The 18,445-nt window shown below is 49.4% G+C and overlaps 1 protein-coding gene across 2 annotated transcripts in view; it reads right to left on the bottom strand.

Annotated features, from left to right (window-relative positions):
• POLI (DNA polymerase iota) overlaps positions 1–18,445 on the bottom strand; it is a 62,491-nt gene that overhangs the window by 43,520 nt on the left and 526 nt on the right. Inside the window, exons 2-5 of one of the 2 annotated variants that reach the window (XM_040337144.1) lie at positions 9,580–9,702; positions 6,745–6,921; positions 5,332–5,478; positions 1,191–1,427 (exon numbers count right to left, since the gene is read on the bottom strand). In XM_040337144.1, the coding sequence (XP_040193078.1) occupies positions 1,191–1,427; positions 5,332–5,478; positions 6,745–6,921; positions 9,580–9,702 (684 nt within the window). The remainder of the gene's footprint in view (positions 1–1,190; positions 1,428–5,331; positions 5,479–6,744; positions 6,922–9,579; positions 9,703–18,445) is intronic. The other variant, XM_040337155.1, reaches the window with a different exon arrangement.

The following is an 18,445-nucleotide window of genomic DNA, read 5'->3' as shown; positions in this document are numbered from 1 at the left end:
GCACGCTCCCGCGCCGGACGTACTGCGCATGCTCCGTCGGGTAACTTACCCGACGTGCATTGCGCTAACAGACGTCGCTCCGACGTCATTTGCTTAGACGGTAACGTAAATGGCGTCCAGCGCCATTCACGGACGTCTTACGCAAACGACGTAGAGTTTGAATTTTCGACGCGGGGACGGCCATACTTAATAGGGCTTAGTCAAATAGGACTCAGCCCTATTTTTACATGGCGTAACTCGACGTAAACGACGTAGAATTAGCGCGACGGGCCCGTCGGAACGTTCGTGGATCGCCGTAAGTGTTCATTTGCATATTCTAGGCTGGCTGCAATGGCCTCGCCACCTAGCGGCCGGCCTAGAATTGCATCCTTAAGATCCGACAGTGTAATTCAATTACACATGCCGGATCTTCTGCCTATCTATGAGAAACTGATTCTGTGGATCAGTTCCATAGATAGAAACAGGGATACGACGGCGTATCAGTAGGTACGCCGGCGTATCCCTTTTGTGGATTACCCCCAAAGTTCTTCCCGGTGTGGCCAACTCACCGGATTCCAGCTCTCCTTTTTCTGAGAGCCAAAGTCCGACTGGCTATTACTATTAGGCTGCTTTCACATTGGGCAGTGGAGCCGCGGTGACGGTATAGCCGCGCTATTTGTAGCGCCGCTATATCGTCGTATTTACCGCGATATTCGGGCACAAGCGGTGCGGTAATAACCCCCGCTAGCGGCCGAAAAAGGGTTAATACCGCCCGAAATACGCCTCTGCAGAGGCGCATTGCGGGCGGTATTACCACGGTTTCCAATTGATCTCAATGGGAAGGAGCGGTATAGGAGCGGTAAACACCCCGCTCCTATACCGCTCCACAGATGCGGCTACAGGACTTTTGGAGCGGTCCTGCTACCGCACCGCTTCAGTGTGAAAGCCTTCGGGCTTTCACATTGAAGCCTGCAGGGCACGATTTTTTCATGCGGTATAGCAGCGCTATTTTTAGCGCTGTACCGCATGAAAAACGCCTCAATGTGAAAGGGGGCTTACTATTATCTAAGCAGCTCCCACAAAATGCATCTATTGTGCGCAATGACAGCGGTGTGGAGATACGGCACAAACGCTGGCCATCAGTACCCGGCTAGGGTTATATAAACACCTCCGTTCGGAACGACCTGCCCCAATGCTTACACAGGACGTACCTGGAATTCGCTGCACGTGGTTTAGGCCGTTGATCAAGTGGCTGCTGCTTTCAGGAAACAGAACGGTTTGCTGGTTTGGTTTAAAGGTCCCAGATACCAGTTTAGCCAGCACCTTATTACACGCTATGCCAGCGCAGCCCGTGAGACCCAATCTGCTGTGCACGGCTGCCCGGATATCAGCGGCGATCTGAGAGCCAGCAACCAATCGCCTGTGAGTCCAGTCACTGCCGTTAACCCCTGCAATCACAAACAATGGTCCGTGTCAAAATTTCTTGTCTATGAACAGGGTCTTATAATTTTCTCGTACAATTTTCCTTTAGATTTACCAAAACCATATACAGTGGAACCTCAGTTTAAAAAAATCCTAAATAGCTTCCTTTACCTTAGTGCAGTCCTCCTTCACTTACCTCATCCTTCCATTTTGCTTTTAAATGTCCTTATTTCTTCTGAGAAATCCTCACTTCCCGTTCTTCTGTCTGTAACTCCACACAGTAATGCGAGGCTTTCTCCCTGGTGTGGAGTGTCATGCTCACCCCCTCCCTTGGACTACAAGCGAGTCAGGACGCTCTCTACGTTGCAGATAGAGAAAGGAGCTGTGTGTTAGTGGGCATCCTGACTCTCCTGTAGTCCAAGGGAGGGGAGGAGCACAACACTCCACACCAGGGAGAAAGTGTTTCATTACTGTGTGGAGTACACACGGTCGTCGGTAACACAGCAGGGGTGTGGAGCTCTGTGTGTAAACACAGAGCTTCATGTGCTGTCAGAGGAGAGGAGACCGATCTGTGTCTCTTGTACATAGGGACACAGCATCGGTCACCTCCCCCAGTCACCCCCCTCCCCCTCACACAGTTAGAACACACCCAGGATACACATTTAACCCCTTCCTCACCCCCTAGTGTTAACCCCTTCCCTGCCAGTCACATTTATACAGTAATTAGTGCATTTTTATAGCACTGATCGCTGTATAAATGTGAATGGTCCCAAATTTGTGTCAAAAGTGTCCGATACGTCCGCCGCAATATCGCAGTCCCAATAAAAATCGCAGATCGCCGCCATTACTAGTAAAAAAAAAAAAACATAATTCTGTTCCCCATTTTGTAGGCGCTATAATTTTTGCGCAAACCAGTCGCTTATTTTACTTACTTTTTTTTTTTTTTACAAAAATACGTTGAAAAATACGTATCGGCCTTATCTGAGAAATTTTTTTTTTTTTTTTTTTCTTTAACCACTTACGGACCCCCCACTGTATATATACGTCCTCTTTTTAAACATGGATATCTCAGTAACGGCAGCAGCTGCTGCCACAACTGAGATATCCATGTTTTCAGCTGGCGGCCGTGTAAACGATAACGGCGGTCTCCGTGGCGGATTCGCCGCGAGATCGCCGTTATCGGTGGCGGGAGAGGGGCCCCCCCCCCCCCCTCCCGCCGCTTTTCCGCGCCCTCCGCCGCTTACCGGAGCCGTCGGTAGCGGCGGAGGAGATCCGATGCTGCCGCCAGGAGAGTGAGAACTTGAGTGAGGGCAAGATGGCCCCCACCCGTCCTCATAGCTCTGCTGGGCGGAAGTGACGTCAAAACGTCAGTCCCGCCCAGCCTCTTAAAGAGACAATTTTTTTTCTGTCATTTTTTTAAATGACAAATTTTCCTTTTTTTTTTTTTTTTTTTGCATTTAAGCCTAAATATGAGATCTGAGGTCTTTTTGACCCCAGATCTCATATTTAAGAGGACCTGTCATGCTTTTTTCTATTACAAGGGATGTTTACATTCCTTGTAATAGGAATAAAAGTGATCATTTTTTTTTTTTTTTATATTTTAGTGTAAAAAATAATAAAATCAATAAAATTAAATAAGAAAACAAAAAAAATTTTTTTTAAAGCGCCCCGTCCTGACGAGCTCGCGCGCAGAAGCGAACGCATACGCGAGTAGCGCCCGCATATGAAAACGGTGTTCAAATCACACAAGTGAGGTATCGCCGCGATCGTTAGAGCGAGAGCAATAATTATAGCCCTAGAGCTACTCTGTAGCTCAAAAAATGCAACTTATAGAATTTTTTAAACGTCGCCTATCTAGATTTTTAAGGGTAAAAGTTTGACGCCATGCCACGAGCGGGCGCAATTTTAAAGCGTGACATGTTGGGTATCATTTTACTCGGCGTAACATTATCTTTCACAATATATAAAAAAATTGGGCCAAATTTATTGTTGTCTTATTTTTTAATTCAAAAAAGTGAATTTTTTCCAAAAAAAGTGCGCTTGTAAGACTGCTGCGCAAATACGGTGTGACAAAAAGTATTGCAATGACCGCCATTTTATTCTCTAGGGTGTTAGAAAAAAAAATATATAATGTTTGGGGGTTTTAAGTAATTTTCTAGCAGAAAAAAATGTTTTAGTCTTGCAAACACCAAATCTGAAAAACACCTGAGGTCTTTAAGTGGTTAAATTGGGATATTTATTATAGCAACAAGTAAAAAATATATATATTTTTTTTTTAAATTGTCGCTCTTCTTTTGTTTATAGTGCAAATTAAAACCGCAGAGGTGATCAAATACCACCAAAATAAAGCTCTATTTGTGGGGAAAAAAGGACACCAATTTTGTTTGGGAGCCACGTCGCACGACCGCGCAAATGTCAGTTAAAGTGACGCAGTGCCGGAAGCTGAAATTTCGCCTGGGCACGAAGGGGGTTTATGTGCCCAGTAAGCAAGTGGTTAAGAGTAACGCGGTTAACGAGCGTTTTGAAAGAGAAGCAACTTTTTAAAAAAATTCTGACTCGGTTTGCGAGTGTTCATTTTGCAACATTTTCACCCCGATCTCCTCTGAATCATTCACATGTTCATTATCAATCTTCAGGCGGGCTGTACATGTGCTTTCTGGAGCTGGGGGCACTGCAGGATTTCAGTCCTTCACACTGTAGTGTGTTACCAAATCTTGGTGACTGTGGTCCCAGCTGCCTTGAGATCATTGACGAAATTCTCCCGTGTAGTTCTGGGCTGATTCCTCACCGTTCTCATGATCATTGAAACCCCACAAGGTGAGATCTTGTATACAACCCCAGACCAAGGGAGAGTGAGAGCTGGTTCTAAAAATGTTTTGTTGGAAAAAATTCCTATCGGAAATTCCGATGGTCTGTAGCAATTCTAACGCGCAAAATTCCGACGCATGCTCGGAAACAGATTGACGCATGCCCGGAAGCATTACATTAAATTTTCTCGGCTCGTCGTAGTGTTGCACGTCACCGCGTTCTTGACGGACAAAAGTTACGAGAACTTATGTGTGACCGTGTGTTTGCAAGCCAAGCTTGAGCGGAATTCAAGGTTTTTCCGACTGAGAAATCGGACCGCGTGTACGCAGCATAACTCAGTGCCGTATCACAAAAATTGGCCTGGTCATGAAGGGGTGGGGGGTAAATCTTCCAGAGGTGACATGGTTAAACACAGTGGGCCCGATTCAGAAAGAGATACGACGGCGTATCTCCTGATACGCCGTCGTATCTCTGAGTCCGGCCGTCGTATCTATGCGCCTGATTCATAGAATCAGGTTCCGCATAGATCTCCCTAAGATCCGCCAGGTGTAAGTGTCTTACACCGTCGGATCTTAGGCTGCAATTCCAGGCCGGCCGCTAGGTGGCACTTCCGTATCTTTTACGCGAGTATGCAAATTAGGATTTACGCCGATTCAGAAACGAACGACCGCCCGGCGTTTTTTTTTTACGTCGTTTGCGTTCGGCTTTTTCCGGCGTATAGTTACCCCTGCTATATAAGGCGAAGCTAATGTTAAGTATGGCCGTCGTTCCCGCGCCGAGTTTTGAAATTTTCCGTCGTTTGCATAAGTCGTTCGCGAATACGGCTGGACGTAATTTACGTTCACGTCGAAAGCAATGACGTTTTGCGGCGGATTTTCGAGCATGCGCACTGGGATGTTTTCACGAACGGCGCATGCGCCGTTCAAAAAAAATGTCAAATATGCGGGGTCAAGCATAATTTAAATAAAACACGCCCCCTACATCCCCATTTGAATTACGCGCCTTACGCCGCAACACATACTGTATAAAGAACTCGCCAATGTATCTGAATCCAGCCCAGTGAATTCGTTTTTGTGCGTGAAGCAATGTCAACAAACAAATGGCGCCATAACGCGCTCTTACTGTGATCATTGTAGACATGTCCAGCCACTTCTAGGCCGCCATCATTCTGCTGCTTCTGTAACTTCTTATCCACCAGTTCTGTGATATCAACAAAGTTTTCATCAAAACCCAACCGCTCCACCTTCACACCAAATTCTTCCAGCAGTTCTAAGATAAAGAAAAGATAAATAACAAAATTGCATCGGACACCACCATAAAAAATGTATCCAGGACAGATGTAGATAGATTTTAGAACAGCATTGGTCATCTAGTGAATACGGTATATACTCGAGTATAAGCCGAGTTTTTCAGCACATTTTTTGGTGCTGAAAATGCCCCCCTCGGCTTATACTAAAGCAGGGATCGACAAATCCCGGGCGCCAGGTCGCCATGGCGACTAGAAATAGTGCCCTGGCGACTTGGCTTGGAAGGTGGGCAATAAAAAAAAAAATATAGATTTTTTTTTTTGTGAGCTGGTGCCATCTGGTGGTGAGCCGTTGGTATTACAAGTTATTACCACCAGTTGTGAGCTGGCGCCATCTGGTGGTGGCCGTTGGTATTACAAGTTAAGCATTACAAGTTAAACAGCAATTCTAATGTGATTTTTCACTATTTTCACTGCCATCTTCTTCCCTCTAATTAGAACCCCCAAACATTATATATATTTTTTATCCTAACACCCTAGAGAATAAAATGGCGATCGTTGCAATACTTTCTGTCACGCCGTATTTGCGCAGCGGTCTTACAAGCGCACTTTTTTAAGGGAAAAATTACACTTTTTTTAATTAAAAAATAAGACAACAGTAAAGTTATCCCCATTTTTTTTTTATATTATGAAAGATAATGTTACGCCGAGTAAATTGATACCCAACATGTCACGCTTCAAAATTACGTCCGCTCGTGGAATGGCGACAAACTTTTACCCTTTAAAATCTCCATAGGCGACGTTTAAAAAATTCTACAGGTTGCATGTTTTGAGTTACAGAGGAGGTCTAGGGCTAGAATGATTGCTCTCGCTCTAACGATCGCGGCGATACCTCACATGTGTGGTTTAAACACCGTTTACATATGCGGGCGCTGCTCACGTATGTGTTCGCTTCTGCGCGCAAGCTCGTCGGGACGGGGCGCGTTTTCTGGCTCCTAACTTTTTTAGCTGGCTCCTAGATTCCAAGCAAATTTGTCAAACCCTGATCTCTCCCATCAACAATTCACTCCCCAGCAACATAAAATCCCCCCAGCAACAATAGATGCCCCCACCAGCAGCAACAGTCCTCCCCAGCAGTTGGTATCAGTAGACCCTCCAGCACACCCGGGCACCCCTTGGCATTCTATACATCCAGTGCTGAAGGTACCAGATCTACATTCCCTGCTGATCATATCAATGATGGATGACGTCTGGTTATGTAGGGATATAGACACACAAAGCAGAAGTACCTGTGACCTTGTAGGACATCTCTCTGTAGTGCGTCAGATCCTCTCCACTGACCAGCACAAGCTGCGGACATTTCTCTTTGGCTTCTTTGATGGACATGCATTTGTTGACGCCGCACTCTCTGGCTACATAATTACAGGTGACCATGAGGGATTTCTGCTGGACACCTACAGGAGACACTATGACATCAGAGAGAACAATATCATCCAAAATCATTGTAAAGTGCAGAAGAGATCACCCCTTCCCGGGACCCTGAAGTACAAAGAATGGGGGGTCTGCAGCTCAGAATGGGGTCATCAGGACTTCGGCCATCTACTGTCTTCACTTCCACATCTTTGCCACAGTGGGGCAGAAGTCCCGATTGGCTGACCCCACATGAACAGCCAATCAGAGCCTCTTATTTACAGAGAGCTGCTTCTTTTAAATGAGGGCAACAGGAGGGAAAGTCAACTTTCCACTTTAGATCCACTTTAGATTTGGACATCACAAACCTTTCATCCGAAGGACACCAGTAGGAGAGCTCCAGATTCCTTAACCCCTGAATTTCCGGGAGGCCATCAATAGACGACCTCCCCTTTTCTCGCTCCCTGCAGGGAGCGCACGGCGTGCGCTGTGATCACTGAGTCACTGAGACTCGGGTGATCACAGATCCGATCCCGGCACCTTACCACGTGATCAGCTCTCAGCCAATGACAGCTGATCACGTGATGTAAACAAAAGCTCGGGGATCGCTTTTCTTTCTCACCGGCTTATGTGCAAGGGACATCGGTCCCGAAGAGGCAATTCTGCCTCATCTGTGCCCACAATTACCGCCTGCCAGTGCCACCTATTAATGCACACCTACCAATGCCCTGAACTCAGTGGGACGTGATTTTTTATTTATGTCAATGGGACACGATTTTGCATTGAAGTCAATGGGACGTAGAGCTGCACGATTTTCCCGTTGGGATTCTTGACACAGGGTTTCAAGATCTTTGACTTGAAAATAATTACCTCTCTGCTCTCAGCCAAAAGTTATAGGCCCAGATTCACGTAGGGCGGCGTAAATTTAAGCGGGCGTAGTGTATCGTATTTACGCTACGCCGCCGCAACTAATGCCGCATACACACCATCACTTTATGTGATGAAAAAAAAACGACATTTTCTGTGAAGTAAAAAGCAATGTTTTTGAAACTTCAATTTTCAAAGACGAAGTTGCCTACACACCATCGTTTTTTCACAATGCTCTAGCAAAGTGAGGTTACGTTCACCACGTTTTTCCATTGAAGCTTGCTTCATAACTAGCTTCTGGGCATGCGCGGGTGTAAAAATGTTGTTTTAAACGACGTTTTTGCTACACACGGTCAATTTCTGTGAAGTAAAAAATGACGTTTTGAAAAACGACACATAAAATTGAAGCATGCTTCAATTTTTTTTGGTCGTTTTTTGCAAGACATAAAATGACGTTTTCCCCCACACACAGTCAATTAAAGTGACGTTTTTACAAACTTCGTTTTTTTTCCATCACATAAAGTGATGGTGTGTACGCAGCATTAGAGAGGCAAGTGCAGTATTCACAAAGCACTTGCGTACAAAGTTACGGCGGTGTAGCGTAAATGTGCCGGCGTAAGCGCGCCTAAATCAAATGAGGAAGAGGTGGGCGTGTTTTATGCAAACTAATCATGACCCCACGTAAATGACATTTCGAACGAACGGCGCATGCTCAGTATCACGTCGAATTTTCAAAGTAAATTACGCCCGCTCAATGCTTAGTCGATGTGAACGTAACCTACGCACAGCCCCATTCACGGACGACTTACGCAAACGACGTAAAATACGACACTGTTCGTACGTTTCCGATGTCCATACCCAACATGACTTACCCCTGCTTTATGAGGGGCAACTTTACGCCGGTCCGACGCCTTACGTAAACGACGTACCTTGATACGCCGGGCGCGCGTACGTTCGTAAATCGGCGTATCTAGCTAATTAGCATATTCGACACAAAAATATACGGAAGCGCCACCTAGCGACCAGCGTAAATATGCACCCTAAGATACGACGCGTAGGAGACTTACGCCGCTCGTATCTAGGCAACTGTGAGGCGTATCCGATTCTACGAATCAGGCGACGGCCCGCACTCAGAGTTACGACAGCGTATCTGGAGATACGCCGTCGTAACTCCTTTGTGAATCCGGGCATTAGTCTGGGCAGCCTGTCAAGTTTTGAAAACATTCTTTATCAGTGGAAAGTTAAGTCTAAACATTGTATCACATTGACTTTTACATCAAAGGAATAAACTTCTGTATGTAAATTAGGAACGTTTAACCACTTAAACACCAAACCTTTTTCTGACAGCTCTTTTCAAGTTAAAATCATTATTTTTTTTTTGCTAGAAAATTACTTAGAACCCCCAAACATTATAAATTTTTTTAGTAGAGACCCTACAGAATAAAATGGCGGTTGTTGCAATATTTTATGTTGCACTGTATTTGCGCAGCAGTCTTTTTAAATGCAATTTTTTTGGAAAAAATTACTTTAATGAATTAAAAAAAAAAATAGCCAGTAAAGTTAGCCCTTTTTTTTTTTTTTTTTTTGTATAAATGTAAAAGATTTTACGCCGTGAGAATCGTGATCGTCATTCTAAGCAACAAAAATCGTGATTCTCATTTTGGCCAGAATCGTGCCGCTCTAATGGGACGTGATTTTACACTGAAGTCTATAAGACACAGCACGCCATTATCAGCACCTTTTTTTTTCTATCAGCAAAACACAGATAAACCCATTTTCAGGCGATGATTTTCAGTGGCCATATAAAACATATGGAAGATGGTGAGATCTCAGCATCCAATCATTACCTAGAGGCTTATCCCTCAGCTCCGGGTTTCTGATCATCTCCACTTGTGCGTAGAAGCAGTCCATGTCCAGGTGAACGATGACCCTTTGTGAAGAGCCGTCAGATTTCGTCTGCCGTGTAGAAACTAAACAGAACGCAATATAACAATCATCCCGTGAAAGATAAACTTCAGATGCATTTTTTATTTGCATAAAGTTGCATGCATGTCTAAAGGGATGCCAGAAACGCGTTCTTTCATATAATGCTGCTGCAGCATCCCTTTAGACGTGCATGCTACTTCATGCCAGACACTGGGTGCTGCAGAACTTAGCTGTGCAATCTGCTGTGCAGTTGCTGGATTTGTAGCGTCTGGAATGACTTGATTTGTTACCCCCAAGGCCCCGCTCACAATAGATGCCTGGGGACTATGGTGGCAGATTTTTCCAGGGACGTCCCAACACATAGACAGGACTCATGCCCGCTCTCCCATGCTGTGGTCTGAAGACCTGCTCGGGGGTGACGCCTCTGAGATAAATAGCGATGTCACTGCTGATATTTCATTCAAGTTTTCTTGGGGGGGAGGGGAATTCACACACCAGAGGCCGTGCTATTGGCTGATGTGAGGGGGCCCTCAATTCTTTTGTTCCCAATCATTATATAAAAAGAACGCATCCCTGGCATCCCTTTAGATATGCATACACCCCTTAGCTGTGCAAACTGCTGATCAGTTGCTTGGTTTGTAATTCCTTTATTTCCTGCAGTGAGGCGCTATAATGTACAGTGATTGGAGATTAGAGAGACATGACATGGTGACAGAATAATGATCAATAGCAAAACATCCGACAGACTGTGTACCCCAGATAGTTCATAAAGGGTGCGGGGATATAATGTACAGTGTGGGGGAGGGGTGCGGGGATATAATGTACAGTGTGGGGGAGGGGATATAATGTACAGTGTGGGTGCGGGGATATAATGTACAGTGTGGGGGAGGGGATATAATGTACAGTGTGGGGGAGGGGTGCGGGGATATAATGTACAGTGTGGGGGAGGGGATATAATGTACAGTGTGGGGGAGGGGTGCGGGGATATAATGTACAGTGTGGGGGAGGGGATATAATGTACAGTGTGGGTGCGGGGATATAATGTACAGTGTGGGGGAGGGGTGCGGGGATATAATGTACAGTGTGGGGGAGGGGTGCAGGGATATAATGTACAGTGTGGGGGAGGAGTGCGGGGATATAATGTACAGTGTGGGGGAGGGGATATAATGTACAGTGTGGGGGAGGGGTGCGGGGATATAATGTACAGTGTGGGGGAGGGGTGCGGGGATATAATGTACAGTGTGGGGGAGGGGTGCGGGGATATAATGTACAGTGTGGGGGAGGGGATATAATGTACAGTGTGGGGGAGGGGTGCGGGGATATAATGTACAGTGTGGGGGAGGGGTGCCGGGATATAATGTACAGTGTGGGGGAGGGGTGCAGGGATATAATGTACAGTGTGGGGGAGGGGTGCGGGGATATAATGTACAGTGTGGGGGAGGGGTGCGGGGATATATTGTACAGTGTGGGGGAGGGGTGCGGGGATATAATGTACAGTGTGGGGGAGGGGATATAATGTACAGTGTGGGGGAGGGGATATAATGTACAGTGTGGGGGAGGGGATATAATGTACAGTGTGGGGGAGGGGTGAAGGGATATAATGTACAGTGTGGGGGAGGGGATATAATGTACAGTGTGGGGGAGGGGTGCAGGGATATAATGTACAGTGTGGGGGAGGGGTACAGGGATATAATGTACAGTGTGGGGGAGGGGTGTGGGATATATAATGTACAGTGTGGGGGAGGGGTGCAGGGATATAATGTACAGTGTGGGGGAGGGGGTGAAGGGATATAATGTACAGTGTGGGGGAGGGGTGGGGCATATAATGTACAGTGTGGGGGGAGGGGTGGGGGGATATAATGTACAGTGTGGGGGAGGGGTGAAGGGATATAATGTACAGTGTGGGGGAGGGGTGCAGGGATATAATGTACAGTGTGGGGGAGGGGTGAAGGGATATAATGTACAGTGTGGGGGAGGGGTGCAGGGATATAATGTACAGTGTGGGGGAGGGGTGAAGGGATATAATGTACAGTGTGGGGGAGGGGTGAAGGGATATAATGTACAGTGTGGGGGAGGGGATATAATGTACAGTGTGGGGGAGGGGTGCGGGGATATAATGTACAGTGTGGGGGAGGGGTGCGGGGATATAATGTACAGTGTGGGGGAGGGGTGCGGGGATATAATGTACAGTGTGGGGGAGGGGTGCGGGGATATAATGTACAGTGTGGGGGAGGGGTGCGGGGATATAATGTACAGTGTGGGGGAGGGGTGCGGGGATATAATGTACAGTGTGGGGGAGGGGTGCGGGGATATAATGTACAGTGTGGGGGAGGGGTGCGGGGATATAATGTACAGTGTGGGGGAGGGGTGCGGGGATATAATGTACAGTGTGGGGGAGGGGATATAATGTACAGTGTGGGGGAGGGGTGAAGGGATATAATGTACAGTGTGGGGGAGGGGATATAATGTACAGTGTGGGGGAGGGGTGAAGGGATATAATGTACAGTGTGGGGGAGGGGATATAATGTACAGTGTGGGGGAGGGGTGCAGGGATATAATGTACAGTGTGGGGGAGGGGTGCGGGGATATAATGTACAGTGTGGGGGAGGGGTGCGGGGATATAATGTACAGTGTGGGGGAGGGGTGAAGGGGATATAATGTACAGTGTGGGGGAGGGGTGAAGGGGATATAATGTACAGTGTGGGGGAGGGGTGCAGGATATAATGTACAGTGTGGGGGAGGGGTGAAGGGATATAATGTAGTGTGGGGGAGGGGTGCGGGGATATAATGTACAGTGTGGGGGAGGGGTGCGGGGATATAATGTACAGTGTGGGGGAGGGGTGAAGGGATATAATGTACAGTGTGGGGGAGGGGTGCGGGGATATAATGTACAGTGTGGGGAGGGGTGCGGGGATATAATGTACAGTGTGGGGGAGGGGGATATAATGTACAGTGTGGGGGAGGGGTGCGGGGATATAATGTACAGTGTGGGGGAGGGGTGAAGGGATATAATGTACAGTGTGGGGGAGGGGTGCGGGGATATAATGTACAGTGTGGGGGAGGGGTGAAGGGGATATAATGTACAGTGTGGGGGAGGGGTGCGGGGATATAATGTACAGTGTGGGGGAGGGGTGCAGGGATATAATGTACAGTGTGGGGGAGGGGTGAAGGGATATAATGTACAGTGTGGGGGAGGGGTGCGGGGATATAATGTACAGTGTGGGGGAGGGGTGAAGGGATATAATGTACAGTGTGGGGGAGGGGTGCGGGGATATAATGTACAGTGTGGGGGGAGGGGTGAAGGGATATAATGTACAGTGTGGGGGAGGGGTGCAGGGATATAATGTACAGTGTGGGGGAGGGGTGCGGGGATATAATGTACAGTGTGGGGGAGGGGTGCGGGGATATAATGTACAGTGTGGGGGAGGGGATATAATGTACAGTGTGGGGGAGGGGTGCGGGGATATAATGTACAGTGTGGGGGAGGGGTGCAGGGATATAATGTACAGTGTGGGGGAGGGGTGAAGGGGATATAATGTACAGTGTGGGGGAGGGGTGCGGGGATATAATGTACAGTGTGGGGGAGGGGTGCGGGGATATAATGTACAGTGTGGGGGAGGGGTGCGGGGATATAATGTACAGTGTGGGGAGGGGTGCGGGGATATAATGTACAGTGTGGGGGAGGGGTGCGGGGATATAATGTACAGTGTGGGGGAGGGGTGCGGGGATATAATGTACAGTGTGGGGGAGGGGTGCGGGGATATAATGTACAGTGTGGGGGAGGGGTGCGGGGATATAATGTACAGTGTGGGGGAGGGGATATAATGTACAGTGTGGGGGAGGGGTGAAGGGATATAATGTACAGTGTGGGGGAGGGGTGCAGGGATATAATGTACAGTGTGGGGGAGGGGTGCAGGGATATAATGTACAGTGTGGGGGAGGGGTGGGGGGATATAATGTACAGTGTGGGGGAGGGGTGAAGGGATATAATGTACAGTGTGGGGGAGGGGTGAAGGGATATAATGTACAGTGTGGGGGAGGGGATATAATGTACAGTGTGGGGGAGGGGTGCGGGGATATAATGTACAGTGTGGGGGAGGGGTGAAGGGATATAATGTACAGTGTGGGGGAGGGGTGCAGGGATATAATGTACAGTGTGGGGGAGGGGTGCGGGGATATAATGTACAGTGTGGGGGAGGGGTGAAGGGATATAATGTACAGTGTGGGGGAGGGGTGAAGGGATATAATGTACAGTGTGGGGGAGGGGATATAATGTACAGTGTGGGGGAGGGGTGCGGGGATATAATGTACAGTGTGGGGGAGGGGTGAAGGGATATAATGTACAGTGTGGGGGAGGGGTGAAGGGGATATAAAGTACAGTGTGGGGGAGGGGATATAATGTACAGTGTGGGGGAGGGGTGCAGGGATATAATGTACAGTGTGGGGGAGGGGTGAAGGGATATAATGTACAGTGTGGGGGAGGGGTGCGGGGATATAATGTACAGTGTGGGGGAGGGGATATAATGTACAGTGTGGGGGAGGGGTGCAGGGATATAATGTACAGTGTGGGGGAGGGGTGAAGGGGATATAAAGTACAGTGTGGGGGAGGGGGGAGGGGATATAATGTACAGTGTGGGGGAGGGGGGAGGGGATATAATGTACAGTGTGGGGGAGGGGTGCGGGGATATAAAGTACAGTGTGGGGGAGGGGTGCGGGGATATAATGTACAGTGTGGGGGAGGGGTGAAGGGGATATAATGTACAGTGTGGGGGAGGGGTGCGGGGATATAATGTACAGTGTGGGGGAGGGGTGAAGGGGATATAATGTACAGTGTGGGGGAGGGGTGCGGGGATATAATGTACAGTGTGGGGGAGGGGTGAAGGGGATATAATGTACAGTGTGGGGGAGGGGTGAAGGGATATAATGTACAGTGTGGGGGAGGGGTGCAGGGATATAATGTACAGTGTGGGGGAGGGGTGCGGGGATATAATGTACAGTGTGGGGGAGGGGTGAAGGGATATAATGTACAGTGTGGGGGAGGGGTGCGGGGATATAATGTACAGTGTGGGGGAGGGGTGCGGGGATATAATGTACAGTGTGGGGGAGGGGATATAATGTACAGTGTGGGGGAGGGGTGCGGGGATATAATGTACAGTGTGGGGGAGGGGTGCAGGGATATAATGTACAGTGTGGGGGAGGGGTGAAGGGGATATAATGTACAGTGTGGGGGAGGGGTGCGGGGATATAATGTACAGTGTGGGGGAGGGGTGAAGGGGATATAATGTACAGTGTGGGGGAGGGGTGAAGGGATATAATGTACAGTGTGGGGGAGGGGTGAAGGGGATATAAAGTACAGTGTGGGGGAGGGGTGCGGGGATATAATGTACAGTGTGGGGGAGGGGTGCGGGGATATAATGTACAGTGTGGGGGAGGGGTGCAGGGATATAATGTACAGTGTGGGGGAGGGGTGAAGGGATATAATGTACAGTGTGGGGGAGGGGTGCGGGGATATAATGTACAGTGTGGGGGAGGGGATATAATGTACAGTGTGGGGGAGGGGTGCAGGGATATAATGTACAGTGTGGGGGAGGGGTGCGGGGATATAATGTACAGTGTGGGGGAGGGGTGAAGGGATATAATGTACAGTGTGGGGGAGGGGTGCGGGGATATAAAGTACAGTGTGGGGGAGGGGTGCGGGGATATAATGTACAGTGTGGGGGAGGGGTGCGGGGATATAATGTACAGTGTGGGGGAGGGGTGCGGGGATATAATGTACAGTGTGGGGGAGGGGATATAATGTACAGTGTGGGGGAGGGGATATAATGTACAGTGTGGGGGAGGGGTGCGGGGATATAATGTACAGTGTGGGGGAGGGGTGCGGGGATATAATGTACAGTGTGGGGGAGGGGTGCGGGGATATAATGTACAGTGTGGGGGAGGGGTGCAGGGATATAATGTACAGTGTGGGGGAGGGGTGAAGGGGATATAATGTACAGTGTGGGGGAGGGGTGCGGGGATATAATGTACAGTGTGGGGGAGGGGATATAATGTACAGTGTGGGGGAGGGGTGCGGGGATATAATGTACAGTGTGGGGGAGGGGTGCGGGGATATAATGTACAGTGTGGGGGAGGGGTGCGGGGATATAATGTACAGTGTGGGGGAGGGGTGCGGGGATATAATGTACAGTGTGGGGGAGGGGTGCGGGGATATAATGTACAGTGTGGGGGAGGGGTGCGGAGATATAATGTACAGTGTGGGGGAGGGGTGCGGGGATATAATGTACAGTGTGGGGGAGGGGTGCGGGGATATAATGTACAGTGTGGGGGAGGGGTGCAGGGATATAATGTACAGTGTGGGGGAGGGGTGAAGGGGATATAATGTACAGTGTGGGGGAGGGGTGCGGGGATATAATGTAGAGTGTGGGGGAGGGGATATAATGTACAGTGTGGGGGAGGGGTGCGGGGATATAATGTACAGTGTGGGGGAGGGGGTGAAGGGATATAATGTACAGTGTGGGGGAGGGGTGCGGGGATATAATGTACAGTGTGGGGGAGGGGTGAAGGGGATATAATGTACAGTGTGGGGGAGGGGTGCGGGGATATAATGTACAGTGTGGGGGAGGGGATATAATGTACAGTGTGGGGGAGGGGTGCGGGGATATAATGTACAGTGTGGGGGAGGGGTGCGGGGATATAATGTACAGTGTGGGGGAGGGGTGCGGGGATATAATGTACAGTGTGGGGGAGGGGTGCGGGGATATAATGTACAGTGTGGGGGAGGGGTGCGGGGATATAATGTACAGTGTGGGGGAGGGGTGCGGGGATATAATGTACAGTGTGGGGGAGGGGTGCAGGGATATAATGTACAGTGTGGGGGAGGGGTGAAGGGGATATAATGTACAGTGTGGGGGAGGGGTGCAGGGATATAATGTACAGTGTGGGGGAGGGGTGCAGGGGATATAATGTACAGTGTGGGGGAGGGGTGCGGGGATATAATGTACAGTGTGGGGGAGGGGTACAGGGATATAATGTACAGTGTGGGGGAGGGGTGCGGGGATATAATGTACAGTGTGGGGGAGGGGATATAATGTACAGTGTGGGGGAGGGGTGCGGGGATATAATGTACAGTGTGGGGGAGGGGGTGAAGGGATATAATGTACAGTGTGGGGGAGGGGTGCGGGGATATAATGTACAGTGTGGGGGAGGGGTGAAGGGATATAATGTACAGTGTGGGGGAGGGGTGCGGGGATATAATGTACAGTGTGGGGGAGGGGTGCGGGGATATAATGTACAGTGTGGGGGAGGGGTGCGGGGATATAATGTACAGTGTGGGGGAGGGGTGCGGGGATATAATGTACAGTGTGGGGGAGGGGTGCGGGGATATAATGTACAGTGTGGGGGAGGGGGTGAAGGGATATAATGTACAGTGTGGGGGAGGGGTGCGGGGATATAATGTACAGTGTGGGGGAGGGGTGCGGGGATATAATGTACAGTGTGGGGGAGGGGTGCGGGGATATAATGTACAGTGTGGGGGAGGGGTGAAGGGGATATAATGTACAGTGTGGGGGAGGGGTGCGGGGATATAATGTACAGTGTGGGGGAGGGGATATAATGTACAGTGTGGGGGAGGGGTGCGGGGATATAATGTACAGTGTGGGGGAGGGGTGCGGGGATATAATGTACAGTGTGGGGGAGGGGTGCGGGGATATAATGTACAGTGTGGGGGAGGGGTGCAGGGGATATAATGTACAGTGTGGGGGAGGGGTGCGGGGATATAATGTACAGTGTGGGGGAGGGGGTGAAGGGATATAATGTACAGTGTGGGGGAGGGGTGCGGGGATATAATGTACAGTGTGGGGGAGGGGTGAAGGGATATAATGTACAGTGTGGGGGAGGGGTGAGGGGATATAATGTACAGTGGGGGAGGGGTGCGGGGATATAATGTACAGTGTGGGGGAGGGGTGAAGGGGATATAATGTACAGTGTGGGGGAGGGGTGCGGGGATATAATGTACAGTGTGGGGGAGGGGTGCGGGGATATAATGTACAGTGTGGGGGAGGGGTGAGGGGATATAATGTACAGTGTGGGGGAGGGGTGAAGGGATATAATGTACAGTGTGGGGGAGGGGTGAAGGGGATATAATGTACAGTGTGGGGGAGGGGTGCGGGGATATAATGTACAGTGTGGGGGAGGGGTGAAGGGATATAATGTACAGTGTGGGGGAGGGGTGCGGGGATATAATGTACAGTGTGGGGGAGGGGTGCAGGGATATAATGTACAGTGTGGGGGAGGGGATATAATGTACAGTGTGGGGGAGGGGTGCAGGGATATAATGTACAGTGTGGGGGAGGGGTGCAGGGATATAATGTACAGTGTGGGGGAGGGGTGAAGGGGATATAATGTACAGTGTGGGGGAGGGGATATAATGTACAGTGTGGGGGAGGGGTGCAGGGATATAATGTATAGTATGGGGGAGGGGTGCGGGGATATAATGTACAGTGTGGGGGAGGGGTGAGGGGATATAATGTACAGTGTGGGGGAGGGGTGCGGGGATATAATGTACAGTGTGGGGGAGGGGTGCGGAGATATAATGTACAGTGTGGGGGAGGGGTGAAGGGGATATAATGTACAGTGTGGGGGAGGGGTGCGGGGATATAATGTACAGTGTGGGGGAGGGGTGAAGGGGATATAATGTACAGTGTGGGGGAGGGGTGCAGGGATATAATGTACAGTGTGGGGGAGGGGTGCGGGGATATAATGTACAGTGTGGGGGAGGGGTGCGGGGAT

The sequence above is a fragment of the Rana temporaria genome, chromosome 1 (genome assembly GCF_905171775.1).
Source record: "Rana temporaria chromosome 1, aRanTem1.1, whole genome shotgun sequence".
Lineage (NCBI taxonomy): Eukaryota > Metazoa > Chordata > Amphibia > Anura > Ranidae > Rana > Rana temporaria.
Note: the sequence above shows the minus strand (reverse complement) of the source record. Positions and strands in the feature narration are given on the sequence as shown.